The sequence below is a fragment of the Leucopleurus acutus genome (genome assembly GCF_964270905.1).
Source record: "Leucopleurus acutus genome assembly, chromosome: 10".
NCBI lineage: Eukaryota > Metazoa > Chordata > Mammalia > Artiodactyla > Delphinidae > Leucopleurus > Leucopleurus acutus.
Genome location: NC_139153.1, coordinates 26445515 through 26469277, shown reverse-complemented (window position 1 = coordinate 26469277; position 23763 = coordinate 26445515). Strand labels below are relative to the sequence as shown.

General features: G+C 41.8%; 1 protein-coding gene across 1 annotated transcript; it reads right to left on the bottom strand.

Moving 5' to 3' along the window:
- Positions 1-38: 38 nt before the first annotated feature.
- Positions 39-21956, bottom strand: PSMD6 (proteasome 26S subunit, non-ATPase 6). Its single transcript, XM_082847955.1, has 8 exons — positions 21748-21956; positions 20798-21003; positions 17866-18011; positions 16990-17209; positions 16774-16882; positions 5233-5401; positions 835-912; positions 39-684 (listed from the first exon to the last, which is right to left on the bottom strand). The coding sequence occupies exons 1-8, from the start codon at positions 21890-21892 to the stop codon at positions 588-590; spliced, it is 1170 nt and encodes a 389-aa protein (XP_082704081.1). The 5' UTR covers positions 21893-21956; the 3' UTR covers positions 39-587.
- Positions 21957-23763: the final 1807 nt, after the last annotated feature.

Here is a 23763-nt window from a genome sequence, read left to right as displayed (position 1 = left end):
CTGGTTTTGTATTTCTTTCTTCCTAGCACTTCTCCCCCTCTGACTCACTAAGTTTATAATTGGGAAAAAAAGATTCCCTTTGCCAATATAGCTAAAATCTTCAGTGAGACTGGCTTTGGCGGCAGATTCTAGAATCTAGGGTTATGGTAGCCTCAAAAAAGGAGGAGTAACTTCCTATCTTCTGTAGATACTTGTTTCTGAGGGAAAGCTTACGATACACTGCATTTCTCGTCTGTCTTCTATGTACTAAGCACCGCGTTTAATCATACAGCATCTTCTTCGTAAAATTCAGAAGGCTTAAAGGTAAGAGATGACATGCATGATCCCCTATTTTACTGAAGAGGCGGAGTCAGGATTAGAACTCAAGTAGAGTCCTGTAGTCTCTGTAACCATTTACCATAAACCAGAGCTGTTCAGATGATGCAAATGTGACATTATTTTAACATTACTGGACCCCATTCTTAGAGATGTCAAAAAAAGTAAACTGAAAGAAACCATGCAGTATTTATTTTATACAGTTCAACTGGGCACAAAGTAAAGTGAGCACCTCTACAGGAAATCCTTGGTGTATGAGGGCTTTTTTTTTCTTACATATTAATTACTCTGGATAGTTTTTGAACTCTGTTTAATAGCAGGTCTCCTTTCTTGATAGTTTCTTGGTACTGCCAGTTCTTGCTATCAGGTCTATAAATAAATCGAAGAAAAACATGAATTATTTACCAGTCACATTACTCCATAACAATAGCTGACCTACTTTAAAAAGGCGGCACTCTTCTTTTAAGAGTGCCCTTTATTTTGTGCAGTATTACAACTGATACACAAACTTAAGAGTACCTGTTCGTTTCCACTATTTCATTCACTTTATCTATTTTGCAGTGTAGCCTCCCAGCAGCAATAAATCTGGAGAGTTCCCTAATTGAGAGAGAAGGGAAAAAAAGCCTTTAGCATTAGCCTTATAGACAATTCTTAGAAAAATATAAACACATGATTTGTCTTTCAAGGTAACATTTTGATGCGCTGCGCAGTAGTTGAGAAGATGGTCTCCAGTGTGTTGCAGGTGTCTTATCTACCAGCATTAACGTGACCCTACAAGTGCCTATTCCTTTGAAGCGTAGGTGGTCAAAGAATGAAGCCATTCACAGGTACAGAAGTGCTCAGGAAAAAACCTGAAGGGGTTAGAAAAATTAAACATAAGGAGGAAAATAATGAGCTTTACTGGGGCGGGGGAACCTGATGAAACCGTCCAGTTTCCTTCTACTTAACCTTTCTGGAGCAGGGAACTCTAAGGATTTTCAAAATCCTTCAGAGCACAGAGGGAAGGAAAGCTTTCCAATTATTTTTAAGACGGAATAACGTGCCACAATAAATTCGGATTAGGAATGTGAAAAAAGGCATTTATGAGTATATCCCGTCACAACCCAAACCCCCTAATTTAAGACAGTTACTTAAACAACAGTCACACACCTGGCTCCACAGCAGCATCAGCAGTGAAGCCCGCCATCCAGGTCTATCTACCACCACATGACACAGAGAAGAAAGAATAGGCTCAGAAATGCACTAGAGCTACATGAAGACAGCTTTCCAATGCTGCCAAAGAGAATAAACGGAAAGCTGACTCCTTTAAGATAATCCATTTATAATAGAATGATGTTAAATTTGGAGATTAATTAGGGGGAGTCCTCCTAATTAAGAAAAATCTGATTCCAAATAAAAATTATGTGACAGATTACTGTCACAGACACTAAAACATCTTGATCCTAGCACATAAACACCAACAGGAAAGGAACTCCAAATCTTAAGAACCAAATCTCGAACGGAAGTGCCATTTAAAGTCAGTGGGGAAAGGTTGGCTTACGGAATGGTGTTGAGGCAGCCTAATTATCACAAATGCCAGAAACCATGTAAGGAGAAAACGATAAACTCGATTATGTAAAGACAATTTCTACATAGCAAAACACTACCAAAATCAAGTCCAAAACCAAATGAAAACGTGGCTAAAAGATGTTTGCAGTATGTCGTTGCCACTGGTCAGTCAGTGGTGAAAGCCCCACTATTCCTTTTCAATAAGGAAATGTGCAATTTTGGAAAACCTGGTGATGGGCTTGAACGATGGGGAAGTTATGCTATTGAAGATTTTAAGCTAGAGGTTATCTTAAAACTAGTGAGAACTATGTGTAACAATGTTTATAGAGCATGCTGTATTGCTATACTCATTAAAAATTCAACTGTTGGTTTTTGAGTTATGTTACTGAGTGGCTTTAGGTAAAAATCTAAAAATTAAAAGAGATCAGCACTGTTTCTAAACTCACTTGTGTTCATTTTCCAGCAGTGTACATAGTTGCATCTCCGGAGTGCAGCTGCAAAACCCACTGGCACCGAAGTACACAGAGAAAACTACCCAACCAGATATAACCAGCCTTGTGAGTCCTACCCAGATCCAAAGAACAGCAGGGGAGAAGAATCTTGATGTTATGATTTAGGAGAACAGCACTAGACTTGACGTACAAGCAAACTCTAACTCAAGAATGCCCTCAGGTAAGACCTCCCAGTCAACTGCTGACACCCAGGCTGACAATTCCACTGCTTCTTCCCATGCCCACCATCACCGGACTAGTTCAGCCCTTCATTTACCACCCCCATCCCCCCCCCCCCCCCACGACGAGACTCTAAACAACTTTACAACATCCCTTCAGATCCAACCTAGTATCTTCCTCCCATGCTTTGCTCTGGACCTCCCTGTGCCCATCACCACACGTTCCATCCCGTGCACCTAGGCTGCTGGTTTCTCAACCATGCTCCTAAATCTATCTCTGCTATTTCCTCCATCTGAAACGTCCTTTTCCCCACCACTTCCTATAAAAATCCTAAATACGCAATGACAACCAGTCTCAATGCCCACGGGAAGCCATCTGTGGTGTGCCCATTTCGGGGGCACCTTTTCTGACTCCTAGTTATGCTCACTCTGAACTATGTACACTAAGAGTAAGCAGAGTCTCCTTTCTGGTTACAACACCAAAGTTTAACTACTTAATGCCCTAAATCCGTGTTCAAGTCCCATTCCCCAGGCGACGTTTTTGTTGCCTCCCCGTGTGCTAATCAATCAAACATATCCCAAGATGACTCATCTTCCCCAAACAAACCACCTACCAACAAAATGGGAGACTACAGCCCATGGGTATGGTTTCTAACCTTACATATGTCAACAGAAGGCCTGGTTTATTCAAATAATGGCCTGGTCCCCTTCTCCGACAATATCTTATTAAGTCTAAGGAAGTGGAAGTACAATCGTTGTTCAATCATCCAAAATCATTTTAGGAGGGAAGAAAACAATCTGTGAAAACCCAGGCGTGAATCAGATATCTCAAAGAAGGCCTTTCTGCAGCTCGGTATGTACTCGACAACCTCCGCCTCTAAAGCTGGTCTGAGACCATGGGGAACAATTAAGAAATACCACCAGAAATGTACCACATACCATCAATTCAGATGCCGTTGTAATGACTAGCAGAACACTGCAGCGTGTCTGTCTAACTGGTACTCCCCTGCTTCTGTGCATCTTATCCACAGCTTCAACTGAGCCTCGCACTGCTCCCAACCAGTGGACACGGCTTTATCACCACCACAGCACAGTTAAGAAACTAAAGGCTAGGAAGCCAGACCAGCCCCTGCTTTTTGTGCACTGCCCACCACAGGAAGCCACTCCTCACACTGCCGCATGAGAAGCACGTTTACAACACTGCTCTTGGGCAGTGGTTACCAATTTCACACACGAGTTCAATTCAGAAGTGAAACAAAACCAAACCAACCGAGGGAACGCAGCCTTCTATTTTGGTATGGATAGGATAACCAACAAAAACCACCATCACTGCCTCTTTTTCTTTCACAGAAGAGAAGGAGGAAATTTCTGGCTCCATAGTTTGGGTACGGTTAAGATCTGTGCATTTTACTGAACGTAAAGATTACTCAAAACCAACCCGCCCACCCATTAACAAGCACCCCCCAGTCATCTATGCATGCTAAGATGACTGGGGGTGAAATGTACTGGTGTCTGACACTTCCTTTCAAGCGGTTAAAAATCAGATGGAAGGTGATGAAACAAATATAACAAAATGTCAATAAATTACAGAATCAAGGATCTATGGGAATTTACAGTGTAACTCTTTACGATGTTCATCATGTTTGAAATTTTTCATAATAAAATATTAGAAAAAAACCCAAAATGGCTAAAAAGAGTGTGGTCTTTTAAAATGAAATGCAGCTTCATTAAAAAGTGCGTTTTTCACTGTGAGCCACTGCAAACTACATCTTCAAAGTTAAAAGGCTGATGTTTGGGAACCACTTAAATATCTAGATACCACCTGGACAGCTCACATTCTGAACGTCTACTTCTCCCCAACTCTACACCCACTACCCTGCGTCCAAGACACGGGGACATCTCCTCCATGAGCTGCTGAACAGACCACCTGGTCTCCCCATCCAGTGTGTGTTAAGACAGCATGGAACCGTGTTACCCACCGGAGGCTTAAAATGTTCCAGTGGCTCGCCACAGCGCCTGGATTAAAACCCAAGTTCCCCACCAGGCCCTACACGACCGTACACCACCTGACTCTCCCACGGCTACCCCCCTACCCCCACTACCATGCTGCAGCTACGCATCTTTCTGTGCCACTGTATTATCTCTGTAGACTCACTTCTATCTGAATTGACTTACACGTTTATTTGCTTACTTGCCAACTCTCCCCATAACTAGAATGAAACTCCATGAAGACAGAGACCTGAAACAATGCCAACCCATTCAGTTAAGGCTTTAATACATATTTGATGAATCTGATTCAAGCGCTGGAAGTTCCATTTTTAACAACCAGTTTGCCCAGAATTGCAGTAGCAACCAAAAAACTGAAGGCATTAGCAGAGGAAATAGCTCTCTATCTATCTTATACTTCACACTAGGTCCTAAGAGTCACTGCTGTAGCAGCAGTGTGGCTCACAAAGACGTAACAGAGACGACTTCTGCTCCAGTGACTATTAAAAGTAGACTTCTGTCCCATCTTTGCTACTACGGTAGAAACATATGAAAGCAGAGATAACGGATATGATTGTTTTGATATTGAAAGGAAAATTCTTAGATCTTGTTTTTATAATTGAGGGAAGCAATGTAAATGGAGAAAATATACAAGTTCACACATGCAAAGGTAAGTGTAAAAAATAAACTGACATGATGTTATTTAAACTTACTGATCAATGAACTCCACACCAACACCAAAGGCTTCTGCCATATAGCCCAGGGTTAATGACCTGTATGACTCGAGCAGCTGGCTGTATGCGTGAATCCGCATCTCTCTCACGTAGTATCGATAATGAGGAGCAAAAAGCCAGTCCTTTTTCATTTCCTGTTCCACAACAGCTGCAATGAATAACATGACAATTATAAGAACCTCCCTTTGGATAAACTGATTAAACTGGAGGATGGATTTATAACATGATAGAAATTAACAGCCTTTATCTACAAAGTGTATACAGAGTATTAATGAGCAATCCACACACACAAGTGCAAATTATTTTACTGAATATCTACTACTATCTATCACTGTTCTAAATAATGAGGATACGGTAGGAAACCAAAAGACAAGATCTCTGCTGCCACAGCAACTAAATTTTCAAAGAGAGGAGATAAATAAATGAACAAATAAGGTACTCTGAAAAGAACGAGTTCTGTAAGGAAAATAAAACTGATGTGATAGTGAACAGGAGGGCTTCCATGGGATTGGAGTTGACAGGAGAAGACTTCTCTGAGGAACCCGCCCTGCAGAGAGCAGGAGGCTTAGAGCAACACAAAGAATGCAAAGATCCAAGGCAGGAAGAGCCTGGCTAAGCCCAAGAGCAGAAAGGAGAGCAGGTTCAGAACGTAGCAGGAGGACAGCTACAAGGATACAGAAGGTAAGCAAGACAAAAGATTCAAGAATATACTTATGTTTCTGGCTTGAACACGATAAAAATCCCTAGAGAAGGAGAATTTTTCTTTTTTTTTTTGAGTTGCTGTGTGTGTGGGGGGGGGGGGGTGGGGGGAGGTGGGGAGGGAAGGATTCATACATTACACTTCAGCAGGGTTGAGGTGGATTCCCCTGTCAGACACCCAAGTCAAAGATCCCAAGGCTTGGGTCTGATGCTCACTGGCAAGTGTGGGGCTGGAGACATGAATCTGGAAATCACTGCCATCCATATGTATTTGATGACAGAATTATAGAGATAAGGGCAATGACCAAGCCTGGGCCAGTTAGTCACTGAGAGGCCTAACAAAGGATGAGGCAGTAGGTCCAGAGAAAATACATTATTTCAATACACTGAAGTTCTAAGGTCCTTAAAAAAGGGTAACTGGCAGTTGCAAGGAGTTCTGCCTGTTTGATCTGCCACTACATACACAGCGTCTGATGCCCGGCAGCCACTTAAAAATACTGACTCAATACCAGCTATTTCTAAAAGACATAAAGATACATTTTAAAGAAAAAAAAACCTACTTACAAAACTGCATGTAAAATACACCCACACATGTTTAAAGGTGTTACGTGCTTATACGTCTGGATACAAATGCCCTTGGACGGACACCCTTGGAACGTGAAATCAGTAGTTGCCTCTAGAGAAATGACCTGGGCAGTCAAAGGCTAGAGAAACTTTTTCTTCTTTCTGTGATACAGTTTGAAAATTTTCCATGTATACAAAAAACTCTGGGGTTTTTTTTGGTGTGTTATTTTCTGATTTTTGAAGTACATATAATGAATAAAAGTTCTGGAAGGATATATAACAATCTTAAAATGTTTCTATTCCGGAAGAACTCTGTGTATGTGAACGTGTAAATGAATTTGGACCTAGGACTGTCTCATCTCAGTTTATTTTTAATTTTTGAAAACCATCAGGTATTACCCAGAAAAGGATGCTATTTTATCTTTCAAATAAAATATTTTATAGTACAAAGTCTATGTATATTTGGAGAAGCCAAAAGGCTTATTTATATATAAAACCAAATAAATGCTACATGCCTTAGTACATAAAAGGAGAGAGTAAATGATACAAATGATGACTGTTGTCAAAAAGATTTAACTATCTGTCCTTTGTATTTTAAATATCTGGGAAATCACGAGCAGGCACCAGGCCCTGTCCCCGCTGTCCCAGAAGTGTGCGGACAGCAGCCACCCATGTGAGACCCGCCACAAGGCACCAAGTGCTAATTAACCCCGCTATACCGGGAAGGGCCACTATACCTGCACACCCATATCGAGTGGATAACAGCCAGCACACGCTGAGCAAAGAGGCAGCAAGCATCCAAACTAAAAGCCACCACTCGATGCCAGAGAAGAGGGCAGAGTAGAAGGCCTTGAGCTCACCTACTCTCGCAAAAACACCAAAATCACGGCCGCTGAACAACCACTGATAAAGAAGACTGGAACCTACCAACACAGATATTTCACACTCATTGAAAAGAAGAAGCCACAACAAGACGGCAGGAGGTGCACTGTTGTGACATAATCGAATCCCATTCCTGCCAGGCGAGTGACCCCCAAACTGGAAAATAAATATATCACAGAGGTTCTCCCACAAGAGTGAGAGTCCTGAGCCCCACATTAGGCTCCCCAGCCTGAGGGTCTGGCACTGGGAGGAGGAATCCCAAAAGCTTTGAAGGCCAGTGGGGCTTGAGTACAGGAGCTCCACAGGACTGGGGAACAGAGACGCCACTCTTGGAGGGCGCACACAAGGTTTCATGTACACTGGGACCCAGCACAAAGCAGCAACTCCACAGGAGCCAGGGCTACACCTAACTGTGAGTCTTGGAGGGTCACCTGGGGAGGCAGGGGCTGGCTGTGGCCCACACCAATCACTAGTCTCTGGGGGGAGGCCCCAGAGACTATTGATCAGCATGAGCTCTCCTGGAGGTCACCAGTTTGGCATCAAGACCTGGCCCTACCCAACAGCCTACAGGCTCCAGTGCTGGAAAGCCTCAGGTCAAACAACCAGCAGGATGGGAACAGAGCCCCACCCATCAGCTGACCGGCTGCCTAAAGCCATACTGAGCTCCCAGCCACCTAAACACACCCCTTGACACTGCCCTGCCCACCAGAGGGACAAGACCCACCAGTGAGCAGGCACCAGTCCCTCGCACCAGGAAGCCTGCACAAGCCTCAGGACCAACCTCACCCACCAGAGGGCAGACACCAGAAGCAAGACAAGCTACGATCCTCCAGCCTGCAGAAAGGCAACCACAAACAGAAAATCAGGCAAAAGGAGACAGCAATGTGTTTCAGATGAAGGAACAAGATAAAAATCCATAAGAACAACTAAATGAAGAGGAAGTAGACGACCTACCTGAAAAAGAATTTACACTAATGACAGTAAATATGATCCAAGATCTCAAAGAGAATGGAGGCACAGACCAAGAAGTTACAAGAGATGTTTAACAAAGAGAAGATTTAAAGAATAAACAGAGGTGAACAACACAAAAACTGGAATGAAAAATAAACTAGAAAGGATCAGTAGCACAATAACTAAGGCAGAAGAACGAACGAGTAAGCTGGAAGACGGAATGGTGGAAGTCAGTGCCACGGAACAGAATAAAGAAAAAAGAATGAAAAGAAATGAGGACAGGGCTTTCCTGGTGGCGCAGTGGTTAAGAATCCGCCTGCCAATGCGGGGGACACGGGTTCGAGCCCTGGTCCGGGAAGATCCCACATGCCGCGGAGCAAGTAAGCTCGTGCGCCACAGCTGCTGAGGCTTCGCTCTGGAGCCCGAGTGCCACAACTACTGAGGCTTGTGCGCCTGGAGCCCGTGCTCCACAACGAGAGGCCCGCACACCACAACAAAGAGAAGCCCCCAGTCGCTGTGCAACTGGAGAAAGCCCGCATGCAGCAATGAAGACCCAATGCAGCCAAAAATAAAAAAATAAATAAATTAAAAAAAAAAAAAAGAAATGAGGACAGTCTCAGGGACCTCTGGGATAACACTAAATGCACCAACATTCACATTATAGGGGTTCCAGAAGAAAAAGAGAGAGAGAAAGGGCCTGAGAAAATATTTGAAGAGATTATGGCTGCAAACTTCCCTAACATGAGAAAGGAAACACTCAAATCCAGGAAGCACAGAGAGGCCGATACAAGATAAACCCAAGGAGGAACACTCCAAGACACATATTAATCAAACTAACAAAAAGTAAAGACAAAGAAAAAATATAAAAAGCAACAAGGGAATAGCAACAAATAACATACAAAGGAACCCCCATAAGATTATCAGCTGATTTTTCAGCAGAATCTGCAGGACAGAAGGGAGTGGCATGATATATTTAAAGTGATGAAAGGGAAAAACTTACAGTCAAGAATACTCTACCCAGCAAGGCTCTAGTTCAGATTTGATGGAGAAATCAAAAGCTTTACAGACAAGCAAAAGCTAACAGAGTTTAGAACCACCAAACCACCTTTACAACAAATCCTAAAAGAACTTCTCTAGGCGGAAAAGAAAAGGCCACAACTAGAATCAAGAAAATTACAAATGGAGAAGCTCACTGGTAGAGGCAAATACAAAGTAACGGTAGGAAATCATCCACACGTATATATTATATCAAAACCAGCAATTGTGAGGAAAGTACACAGGCAGGATATTGGAAATGCATTTGAGATTAAGAGATCAGCAACTTAACACAATCCTGTACATATACAGACTGCCATATCAAAACCTCATGGGAATTACAAACCAAAAATCTACAACAGAGACACAAAAAAGAAAACGCAATCCAAACACATCACTGAAGATAGACATCAAATCACGAGAAGAGAACAAAAGAGGAAGGAAAGAAAAAAAGACCAAAACAATTAACAAAATGGCAATAAAACATTCATATTGATGATTACCTTAAACGTAAATGGATTAAATGGTCCAACCAAAAGACAGATTGGCTGAATGGATATAAAAACAAGACTCGTATATATGCTACCTACAAGAAATCCACTTCAGATCTAGGGACACATACAGACAAAGTGAGGGGATGGAAAAAAGGTATTCCACGCAAATGGAAATCAAAAGAAAGCTGGACTAGCAGTACTCATATCAGACAAAATAGACTTGAAAATAAAGACTTGCAGGAGACAAAGGAGGACACTACATAATGATCAAGGGATCAATCCAAGAAGATGTGACAGTTGTAAATATATATGCACCGAACACAGGAGCACCTCAATATATAAGGCAAATGCTAACAGCCATAAAGGGAGAAATTGACAGTAAGACAATAATAGCAGAGGATTTTAACATCCCCCTTTCATCAATGGACAGATCATCCAGACAGAAAATCAATAAGGAAACACAGGCATTAAAGGACACATTAGACCAGATGGACTTAATTGATATTTACAGAGCATTCCATCCATCCAAAAGCAGCAGAATACACATTCTTCTAAACATCCTCCAGGACAGATCACATCTTGGGCCACAAATTGAGCCTCAGTAAATTTAAGAAAAGTGAAATCGTATCAAGCCTCTTTTCCAACCACAGCGCTATGAGATTAGAAATCAGTTACAGGAAAAAAACTGTAAAAAACACAAACACATGGAGGCTAAACAATATGTTACTAAACAACCAATGGCTCACTGAAGAAATCAAAGAGGAAATCAAAAATTACCTAGAGACAAATGACAATGAAAACATGATGGGCCAAAACCTTTGGGACACAGCAAAAGCAGTTCTAAGAAGGAAGTTTACAGCAATACATTCTTACTTCAGGAAACAAGAAAAATCTCAAATAAACAACCTAACCTTACACCTAAAGCAACCAGAGGAAGAACAACAAACAAAACCCAAAGTTAGGAGAAGGAAAGAAATCATAAAGATCAGAGCAGAAATAAATGAAATAGAGACGAAAGAAACAATAGAAAAGGTCAATGAAACTAAAAGCTGGTTCTTTGAGAAGACAAACAAACTTGCTAAACCTGTAGCCAGACTCATCAAGAAAAAAAAAGGGAGAGGACTCAAATCAATAAAATGAGAAATGAAAAAGGAGAAGTTACAAGGGATACCACAGAAATACAAAGGATCATAAGAGACTACTACAAACAACCACATACCAATAAAACGGACAACCTGGAAGAAGTGGACTAATTCTTAGAAAGATACAACCTTCCAAGACTGAACCAGGAAGAAATACAGAATATGAACAGGCCAATCACAAGTACTTAAATTGAAACTGATTTAAAAACTTCCAACAAACGTAAGTCCTGGCTTCACAGGTGAATTCTGTCAAACATTTAGAGAAGCATTAACACCTCTTTCTGAAACTCTTCCAAAAAATTGCAGAGGAAGAAACACTCCCAGGGTCATTCTATGAGGCCACCCTCACCCTGACACAAAACCAAAGATACCACAAAAAAAAGAAAATTACAGGCCAGTATCACTGATGAACATAAACACAAAAATACTCGACAAAATACGAGCAAACCAAACCCAACAATACACTAAAAGGATCTCACAGCATACTCAAGTGGGATTTATCCCAGGTATGCAAGGATTCTTCAATATGCACAACTCAATCAGTGTGATACATATTAACAAACTGAAGAATAAAAACCATATGATCATCTCAATAGATGCAGAAAAAGCTTTTGACAAAATTCAACACCCATTTATGATAACAGCTCTCCAGAGTGGGAACTGAGGGAACTTACCTCAACATAATAAAGGCCATATATGACCAACCCACAGCTAACATCATTCTCAACAGTGAAAAGCTATAAGCGTTCCCTCTAAGATCAGCAACAAGGCAAGGATGGCCACTGTCACCACTTCTATTCGGCATAGTTTTGGAAGTCCTAGCCATGGCAATGAAAGAAAAAGAAATAAAAGGAATCCAAACTGGAAAAGAAGTAAAACTGTCACCGTTGGAGATAACATACTATACATAGAAAATATGCTACCAGAAAACTCATTAATGAATTCAGTAAAGTTCAGTAAAGTTGCAGGATACAAAATTAATACACAGAAATCCTTTGCGTTCCTATATACTAACAACAAAAGATCAGAAAGAAAAATCAAGGAAACAATCCCATTTTCCATCACATCAAAAAGAACAAAACACCTAGGAATAAACCTACCAAAGGAGACAAAAGACCTGTACTCTGAAAACTGTAAGACCCTGAAGAAAGAAACCGAAGAGGACACAAACAGATGGAAGGATATATACCATGTTCTTGGATTGGAAGAATCAATATTGTCAAAATGACTGTACTACCCAAGGCAATCTACAGATTCAGTGCAATCCCTATCAAATTACAAATGGCATTTTTCACAGAACTAGAACAAAAAGTTTTTTTACTTTATATGGAGACACAAAAGACCCTGAATAGCCAGAGCAATCCTGAGAAACAAAAACGGAGCTGGAGGAATCAAACCCTCTGACTTCAAACTATGCTACAAAGCTACAGTCATCAAGACAATATGGTACTTGGCACAAAAACAGAAATATAGATCAACAGAGCAGGATAGAAAGCTCAGAAATAAAAACTCAGGCACTTATGGTCAATTAATCTACAACAAAGAAGGCAAGAATATACAAGGGAGAAAAAACAGTCTCTTCAATAAGTGGTGCCGGACAGCTACATGTAAAAGAAATTAGAACATTCTCTAACACCATACACAAAAATAAACCTGAAATGGATCAAAGACCTAAATGTAAGGCTGGACACTATAAAGCTCTTAGAGGAAAGCATAGGCAGACCACTCTTTGACATAAATCACAGCAATATCTTTTTTGATCACCTCCTAGAGTAATGAAAATAAGTATAAACAAATGGGGCCTAATTAAACGTAAAAGCTTCTGTACAACAAAGGAAACCATAAACAGAAGGAAAAGACAACCCACAGAATGGGAGAAAATATCTGCAAATGAAGCAACCTACAAGGGATTAATCTCCAAAGTACACAAACAGCTCACACAGCTCTATGTCAAAAACAAACAAACAAACAATGCTGTCAAAAAATGGGCAGGGCTTCCCTGGTGGCGCAGTGGTTAAGAATCCGCCTGCCAACACAGGGGGCATGGGTTCGAGCCCTGGCCCAGGAAGATCCCACATGCCATGGAGCAACTAAGCCTGTGCACTGTAACTGCTGAGCCTGTGCTCTAGAGCCTGAGGGCCACAACTACTGAGCCCATGTGCCTAGAGCCTGTGCTCCTCAACAAGAGAAGCCACCGCAATGAGAAGCCTGCTCGCCGCAATCAGAGGAAAGCCCACACGCAGTGATAAAGACCCAATGCAGCCAAAAAAATAAAAATAAAAATGAGCAGAAGATCTAAATCAACATTTCTCCAAAGAAGACATACAGATGGCCAAAAAGCACATGAAAAGATGCTCAACATCAGTAATTATCAGAAAAGTGCAAAGCAAAACTACAATGAGGTATCACCTCACAAGGGTCAGAATGGCCATCATCAAAATGTCTACAAACAATAAATGCTGGAGAGGGTGTGGAGAAAAGGGAACCCTCCTACACTGTTGGTGGGAATGTAAATTGGTGCAACCACTACGGAGAACAATATGGAGGATCTTTTAAAAACTAAGTATAGAACTACCATATGATCCAGCAATCCCACTCCTGGGCATATATCCAGAGAAAACCATAATCCGAAAAGTTACATGCAACCCAATGTTCACTGCAGCACTATTTAAAACAGCTAACACATGGAAGCCACCTAAATGTCCATTGACAAAGGAATGGATAATGAAGGTGTGGTACACATATACAATGGAGTATTACTCAGCCACAAAAAAAGAACGAGATAATACCATCTGCAGCAGCACGGATGGATCTACAGATTATCATACTAAGTGAAGTAAGTCAGACAGAGAAAGATAAATATATGGTATCACTCATACGTGGTATCTAATTAAAAAAAAAGATACAGGGCTTCCCTGGTGGCGCAGTGGCTGAGAGTCCGCCTGCCGATGCAGGGGACACGGGTTCGTGCCCCGGTCCGGGAAGATCCCACATGCCACGGAGTGGCTGGGCCCATGAGCCATGGCCGCTGAGCCTGCGCGTCCGGAGCCTGTGCTCCGCAGCGGGAGAGAGGCCACAGCAGTGAGAGGCCCACGTACCGCAAAAAAAAAAAAAAAAAAAAAAGATACAAGTGAACTTACTTACAAAACAGAAACAGACTTACAGATATCGAAAATAAACTTACGGTTACCAAAGGGGAAACGGGAGGGGGAGGGATAAATCAGGAGCTCGGGTTGAACATACACACACTACTATATATAAGATAGATAACCAACAAAGACCTACTGTATAGCACAGGGAACTCTACTTAATATTCTGTGATAACCTATATGAGAAAAGAATCTAAAAAAGAATGAATATATGTATATGTATAACTGAACCACTTTCCTGTACGCCTGAAACTAACACACTGTAAATCAACTATACTCCAATGAAATTAAAATATTTAAAAAAAATAAAAATAAAAAACTATCTGGGAAATGAGTAAATTTTAAAAGGTTGCCAGTAGGGATGGGGAAGATGGAAAGAGGTTACCTTAACCATTCAAAAGTTTCCAAAAGCCATCAACTTCATCACACTAGGATAGCACTTCCCCCCATTTTTCTCTTAAATTACAGTTACACAGAGCACTCAATAACATACGGGCACTGTGCTGGCGTCAAGATCACTACAAAGGAAAAAAGCGTAAGGTCTACTCTTAATTATCTCAAGTAGCAGTAGAGAAAAACTCTAAAAAAGAATCACAAAATAATTTGCTGTTTAAAAAATGGGGCAGGGAATTCCCTAGCGGCCCAGTGGTTAGGACTCTGCACTTTCACTGCCAAGGGTGTAGGTTCAATCCCTGGTCGGGGAACTAAGATCCTGAAAGCCACGCGGCATGGCCGAAAAATAAAAAAAATAAAGATTAAAAAAAATTAAGTAAGTAAAAATAGGGCATTTGACCAATAAGCACATGACAAAATATGCAGCATCACTAGTCATCAGAGAAATGCAAATCAGAACCATAACATACCACTTCACACCCACTAAGACGCCTATGATCAAAAAGACACACAATAACCAGTATCAGATGTGGGGAAACTGGAACTCTCACACACTGCTGGTGGGAATGTAAAATTGTGTAGCTGCTTTGGAGAACAGTTCAGCAGTTTCTCAAAAAGTTAATCAAAGAGTTACCATATGACACACCAATTCCATTACTAGGTATATCCCCAGGAGAAACTAGACATTGTGTCCACACAAAAACTTGTACATAAACATTCATTACAGCGTTATTTATACTGTATCCACCATCTGATGAACGGATAAATGAAATGTGGTATATCCATGCAATGGCGTTATCATTCAGCTCTCAACTGAATGAAGCACTGATACACGCTACAGCACGGATGACAGTAAAAGCATTATGCTGGGCAAAAGCAGCTAGGCACAAGAGGCCACATATTGTGTAATTCCATTCATGTGCAATGTCCAGAACAAGCAAATCCATGGAGACAGAAAGACCAGGGGCTGGAACCAGGAACGGGAAGTGACTGCTAATGGGTACAGAACATCTTTTGGGGTGAAGAAGATGTTCTGGAATTAGTGGTGTGGCTGCACACCTTGTCAATATGCTAAAACCACTGAAATTACACACTTTAAAATACTGAATTTTATAGTGATTGACATCTCAATAAAAAAAGAGGATGGGGCTAGGAATAAGATAAAATAAGACTAAAATAAGACTAGGAATGCAGAGAAGGGATTTTTAAAATTTTTGGACTGAAGGAAGAAGGGAAAAGCGCCACATTTGAGCAGAATAATGACGAGATCCACACGCAGAAAGAAGGGAGAAGGGCAATTCTGAAGTACAACCTTGGGTGCAAACCCACCCATCGTGCACATATGGGAAGACAGGGCCATGCAGGTCGTTCACACTTGAGGAGCCCTGTTCCCACACTGCATGACGGGAGTAGTATGAATTCCCATAAAGCAGCCTAACTTTATGCAGAAAGCACTCCATAAACACTGGGCCAAAACCTACTCCAAACACAGAAGACCATCATTTGGAGTCCTCCTAACCCATGTTTTGTAAATTCTACCTACTTATGAACCAAATACTTACTGAAACTTGCAGCACAAACAAGAGAGTTATCAATGCCAAGTTATTTAAGTTTTAGGAAAATCATCTGGGAAGGACCCTTGGGTTGAACACCACAAGCACTTTCAACAGATTTTCTCAAACAACATCCCTTGAAAATGATTTGCAAATCGGCACAAAGATTTAGCTGTTGCATAAATAACCCATTGTTGAATTCAACTCAATTAACATCAACTCAATCAAACGGAGATTCAAGATCTCAATTCTAAAACTCAGTACTTCGAACCATTTGCTCACTTTCTGCCTTACATCCCAGTAAGACTCTAAACCAGGGGTCAGGCAAACTTCCTCGGCAAAGGGCCAGATGGTTGATATCTTTAGCCGCTGAGAGCCATAGAGCTGTCATGTAGTTTTCTTTGTCCTGTTTTCTTAAACGATCCTTAAAAAATGTAAACATCAATCTTACCTCCTGGACCACACAAAAGCACTTGATCAAAGTCTGCTAACCCCCCTCTAAACAAGATGGGCAAAAGATTAGCTGTACTGACCGAAGACCTACAGCTGTCTCCACACTATATTTTTCATGTATGCGAAAAATCATCTTAGGTTATCTGCAAACAGGGTCAGGAATAAGATGAAGACAGACAGTCAAAACGAGCAACTCTATCCTTACCTAATGATTGGAAGAAAACTGAGTAACGGCATTCATAGAGTGAAAACAGATACTGCCGAACTGCCGGAAGACTGTGCAACACTTCCAGAATCTCTGCTCCTTTAATTACCTAGAAATTTTTTTTAAAAACAAATACGTGCTTTAATGATTTTTGTGTATTTAAGGTGTATTTTTGTGTATTTAAGGGGTATTCTTTAAATATGATCCAGTCATTACCTTTTCCCTGAGATCTGGTCTTTCTAAAGCAATCATGCTGACATACACAGTGTAAGTCACAAAGGTTTTATAATCCATGAGTTCATAGGATGTAAACGTTGAAACAGTGTCAAGGAAGAGTTCAGCTGCCTGTTTGAAATCACGAATAGCCACACAATAAAGACCTTGATATACTTTTAGGCGGTTTCTCCGGTCCCAGTCTCCTCCTTCCTCTATCAAGCTATAAAATACAAAACAGTAAGGTGATGATCTGGAAATAAACAGTGCCACTTTTTACAAGTTTTGTGTTATTATGAAAGAGAAAACAGCTTTTAGACCAAAAAGAAAAATTTAAAGAGAACATTTCTGTAAGTAAGAACATTAATTATTTGACCAAATTTACTAGTTGGAAACAAAAAAAATAGGTAAATTTCTTACATCAATTTCTTATCTGTAGCATCATAATTTAGAGGGAATAAATCCCCACTGCTAAAACGCACCTTCTGGGGACTTCCCTGGTGGTCCAATGGTAAAGAATCCACCTTAGAATGCAAGAGACGCGGGTTCCATCCCTGGTCAGGGAACTGAGATCCCACATGCCGTGTGGCAACTAAGCCCGCGCGCCGCAACTACTGAGCTCACGCGCCTCAACTAGAGAGCCTGTGTGCCGCAAACTACAGAGCCCATGCGCCCTGGAGCCTGCACACCACAGCTAGAGAAGAGAAAACTCGCATGCCACAACTAGAGAGAAGCCCACACACCACAACGAAGAGCCAGCACGCCACAACAAAAAGATCCTGCGTGCTTCAACAAAGATCCCGTGTGCCGCAACTAAGACCCGACACAGCCAAAAAATAAATAAATAAAACACTAAAAAAATGAAAAAATAAAATTCACCTTTTGGCCTTTTCTGTGTTCCGTGTGATGAGGTCATTATCCATGTAAAATAAGCCAATTCTAAGGAGATAGAACACAATATCCAGTCTGTGACCCAGGGCCACGGTTTTGTCATATGTCTTGCGAAAGGCTGTCAGAGCGCCTTCCTGTCAAGAGAACCAAGGCAACAGGTGAGAAAAGGTTAAAAGTTTCAAAAGCTAACAGCTGTCTAGGATTTTCTTAGCAAGGAGTTGGGGAAACATGTAGGAGTAGAGATAGAACAGTATGGCCATGAGCTGATCTTGTTAAAGCCGGGGGATAATTGCATGGGGCTCCTTATACGATTCTCTCCACTTTTATAAAAAACACATCAACTGTGTCTAAGCATATACTTATATTCTAGAAAACAATGGAAGAAACACATTCATAATTTATTCACCATTATTTCAGTATCTTCTTTGTTCTATATTTTTTCCTTTAACAATTACAATACACTACCGTAAAATTACTGTAAACTGTCAATCTTATCACCTAAAGGGTAATAAATATTTTATTTTAATCACTGACTACTAGAACACAATTGAGTATTTAAATATACAATTCTATCTCAAATCATTGTGGAATAAAATGTTTTTATTGCTTTTAAAACATGAACATGTGGGACTTCCCTGGCAGTCCAGTGGTAAGACACTGAGATTCCACTGCAGCGGATGCGGTTTGATCCCTAGTTGGGGAACTAAGATCCCACAATGCCACGTGGCCTGGCCAAAAAACAGCAAAAAAAACTACCACTACCACCACCAGCAAAAAAAAAAAAAAAAAAACCAAAACAAAACCAAAACAAACAACCCCCCAAAACAAAAAAATGAACATGAATAAAATCATTTGTTTATACTTGGTACCTTTTAGTATGTGTCTGGCTTCGTTTTACGTAATTATTAGTTATGCCTCATACATTTCTAAAAAGAGACTGGCAAGACAGTAATGGGCACACCCAGTACTAAGATCTCGGTTTTCAAATACTATCCCCCAATAAAAGAAACCAGGGATCCTAGGAGAAATGGATGGTTCCAGGTTTGGAGAGTGAAAATAACAGGTGAGCCTGTGACATCTTGTTTTAAGGAAGACCAAGGAGATCATGTCAAAAGGACCAAGAAACCATCTTGAAGGAACCTGCACTAACAAACTTGTAACAAATTGAGCACCGGAAAGAATAATGACTGTAATCAATACACCACAGTGAATAATAAAAATGCACTAAGTCCATTATTTAGTAATAGTACACAAAATAAAATATTAAAACAAGAAAGTAAACAGGAGGGAAAAAAGACAACTCTTCTTTTTAGAAGAAGGCTATTTAACAAATATGGAACATATTATTAGAACATCACCGATTTACAACCCCCTGATGTTGATTCAAACATCCTTGTTGAAATTCCTTAAGGCCTGAATCAAAAGCTTTAATTTTCTCATTCACGTGTAATAATTCATCCTCTTTAAAACCAAACCAAAGCAAACCACACACAGCCTAGAAAGCCACACAAACTATTAGCTATTTTTAAACCATTCTGTATTTTCCAACTTTTTACAATGGCCAAAGCTTCTTTTTTTTCCAAACCCTAAATTTATAATCAGAAGAAAAAAACTTGTTTTAAATTTAAACTAAATAATAATAGCTCGTACCATTTAACATTTCAGCACTTTGCAGCAGGGACTAGTCTAAGCTCTTTGCCCCTAGGCACTACCATTATCCCTATTTAACAGAAGAGGAAACTCATACAGAGGAGTAAATCATATAATTACTGAAGTCAGAAATACAACCCAAGCAATCTTATCCAAGAGCTCACACTATTTAATTTTTTTATATTGACACCGTGTCATCCATTACGTAAATACTTCAGGGTGCACTGCTTAAAATTAGGACATTCAAAGCCCATCCTCTTAACCACTATTACAGAACTACTAAGTTAAAAAATTTAAAAGATCCAATGCTTGTGGGTATCCCTCTTGTGCCCTGATAGTGGAGTATAAATTACGTTGGCTGCTGTGCAGGAGGACAGGCCACACATACTAAGATAAAAACTGTTCTTCATCCCAGAGATTTCATCTCACAGAATACACCTTAGAGAAACATGAGCATATATACACAAAGAGGCACACACACAGGCATGTGTTTACAGCAGTGGCTTGTCCTAGCAAAAACAGCTGAAAACACACATACCCAACCACTGAATACCTAAGTAAACTACAGCATAGCCCTACCATGGACTACTAGCTAGCAGTCAACCAGAATGAGCAAGATTTAGGAACATTAACACGGGAAGTCACTCAGATATAATGCTGAATGAAAAAGTAAACGGGACAACATGAGTACACTACGATTCCATTGATGTAAAACAAGCTTTTTAAACCAATACTACCTAATTTCTACAAGTACATACACATGCGTGGAAATGTACAATAAAAGAATTCAAAGGATTATCTGAGGAGATAGAGAATAAAGAAAAACCAAATAGAACTTCACCATTAACTATAATATTTTAGTTTCTTACAAGGAGACGATTATCTGTGTAAACAATAATTTTCAAAATGCACCAGAACCAATGCTTCCCAACCAGGATACGTTACAAAAGTGAACTACTGAGAATGATCCCAATTTTGTAAAAACAATAAATAAACAAACACCTCCGAACAGGCACTTTGTTTTATTGGCATAGAGAGAGAGGGGGAAGACTACACACCGGTGGCTGTCTGGGGGCAGGTGACAGAATGGGTGTAGCAAGAAGACTACTAACTTTTTCTTTATTAATTTTTTGCACTGATTCACTAGTTCAGGCAAGCAGGTTACCTCTGCACTTAGTGGAAAAGGACGTTAGTTTTTAAAATGAGACATTACTAACCTTGCACAGTGCCCATTTCAGGCTCTACAGAGAGGGGAGGCCATCTCACTCACCTTGTCACCTATCCGGCAGAGGTACTCGGCCTTTGCCATCATCGCGTCTCGGATTTCGCTCTCTCCCAGATTCTTCTCCGCATCTTCCAGCTCCTCGTCCAGACGTTTCAACTCGTCTTCATTTGCCTTCTTCATTTTACTGAGCAGGTCCACGTCCATCTGCCACTCAAGGGATTTGCACAAGGCTTCGTAATAAGGAGCCATGTCTGAGAGGGAACAAGAGGGAAGTGGCTTAGGAGTGAGGCCCCGTCCTGCCCTAACCTCAGCGTCTACCCACTCCTTCCTCGTACACGACTGCGAGGTCATCCACCAGTCGCCTACCTGCCAGGAGGAAGGAATAGGACAGAGCTTGGTAAAGGGCTGGGCGGTCAGCATCAGGGCCAGGCCTGTCACCGCCGCCCTCTACTAGGGCCGGGGATAGGGCAACCTCGGTTTGCCTCTCGGCGGCTTCTGTTCCCACAGAGTCTTCCAACAAGGGAAAGGCTAAGCTTGTTTACACACACACACACACACTCAGACCCGTGCGTACAAGGGTACAGGGCCCGCTGCCATTCACTACTAGGAAGGGCGAAAGGAACCGACCCAAGTTTCCCCTCCACCCGCAATGCTGAAGTCCCCGAGACCAGTCGCTAATGACAGTAAGTCATGTCTCTCTTCCGTGCCTGGCACGGGGCTCAATACCTCGGGATCCGCCCGCCCCCCGCCCCGAGGCTGGCCCCAGGGGGGGAGGCGCACAGAGATGCAAACCTCTGAGGGCAAGGCTGGAGGTCCCAGAAGGCGCCCCCGACAAAAGGAAAGCCCCGAGGGGCGCAAAGGCCAGGTCTGGTCTCGGGGACCCCGTCGCAGGGGCGCCCCGGGGTCGCGAGCCCCGTTGTGGAAAACCCCGCAGGCTCGGGAGCGCGGGGCTGCCCAGGCCTAGGCCGCTGACTCGGCTCTCGCGCCGGCCTCACTGTTATCGCGGACGGCTGCCATCAGCTCGTCGCGCACGGCCGCGTCCCCGCGGTGCTCCGGCAGGCTGAGCAGGAAGCGCAGCTGCGCGATGCGTAGGTCCGGATTCTTGGGCAAACCCTCCTCTTCCAGGTTCTCCAGCGGCATCGCAACGGCGAGGGTAGCGGCTCGGAACAAACAGCAACTCAGCCCGGTCCCGTGGCGGTGGCGGCGGCGGCGGCGGCGGCGGCGGCGGCGGCGGCGGCGGCGGCGGCGGAAGCGGAAGGAGTCCGCGACTGCGCCCGGACGCCTCCAGCCCGGCTTCCGGTCCAGGGTCCCTCTCCGCCCATAGCGTCTCCTGCTGGACACGCCCGGGAATGCCTCACCCGTCCCGAATGCGGGCGCCCTCGTGTGGTCGCCGGTGGCTTTCCCTCGCTCTCAGCCACGAGAGTCCCAGAGTGGGTGGTGCCCAACTCCAAGGCTGGATTTCCCTCTCCCCACTGGTAACCATTAGTTTGTCTCTATATCTGTGATGGCTTTTACTTTTATGTGCATCCCATTTGAATTCTCCCAGTATTAGGAAGTAGTACTATTAGCCCATCTTGTAGATAAGAAAAATGAAGCACAAAGAAGTTAGGGAATATGACCAGCCAAGGTTATGCAACAGCTACGCCTGAATAAAAACCTCTGTCTGCAGCTCGAAAGCTCATGTTCTTTCCGCTCTTTTCAGAAAACGGCTCCCAGAATTCCACACTCTTAATACCAAAGCACCATTACTTTGTTTATGCAGAATTTAAGTCGTTGCGTGCCTGTGTTTTCAGCCTCTCTTTGTTCATGTTGCTACAGAGTCTTCAGAACTGGTAATGGTTACAGGAAATTCCACCTAGTGGATTTTCATAATTTACTTTTACTCTTCCCTCCGTTAGAAGTGCCTTTAGGTTGTCCAGGGTTGTTATTTTCCTAATATAAAAACCAAGATGAACACCCTGGGATGTACACAGCATTTCATATTTTACGTTTTTTTTTTTTTTCCTTAGCATAAATACCCAGGCAGGATTAATAGGCACAAGGAAGGAACCCTTTGTGATTTTCAAATATTGAATATCCAGTGGTTTTCAGAAAGAGTTAAACCAGTTTACACAGTCACTGAAACATTTGGGACTGCTACGTTCTCACCAGCAGAAAGCATTACCATAGGTTTTTAATAGCGCATCTGTTTTGGTAAAAGTAAACATTTTGAAGGCAACTCAAAAGACAGAGAAAATGTAGAGAGCACAGAAAAAATTACCAGCACTCCTTCATGTTAAACTTTTGGTGAAGAACTCTGTAAACCACTTTCATTCGTTCATTCATTCAGCAAACATTATTGCACAGCTGCAAAGTACCAGGCACAGTTTGAGGCACTGGGAACACAGCAGTGAAGACCATGAAGACCTTGTCCTCGGGGGAACGTACATTCTAGAGACACTTAGCTTCACTGAAATTCACCTAGATATATATTAATAGGATCATTCTAAACTTGTACCTTATAAACTGCTTTGTTCGCCCCACCATGTATGGTAGATGTCTTTCCATGCCGGTAAATATGGATTGACATCATCACTTCTAATGACCACATAGGATTCCATTATTTTTATGTACCAACTTTTCCCCTTTCAATCCTTAATTGATATCAATTTGAATCATTTTCATTTTCTCACTCTCGTAAACACCCTAGGGTTGACCATCTACATGCATATATTTTCACACTTGGGTAATTATTTCTTACCCCAAATCCCTAGAAGTGTAATTGCTGAATAAGAGGGCTGAACGTTTTGCATTTTGACATAGTATATAAGGATTAAATTATTTTTCTAAAAATTATACACCAACTCACATTCCCACCAACATTAAACAGAGGGCCTGTCTCCCCCTTTGCCAAGACATTTTTATCACCCATTTTAATCTTCGGCAACAGAAACAGTGTTGCTTTCCCATTACATTTCTCTTATTAGTATGACACTGAATTTCTTTTCACAAGTGTACTGACGCTATATATT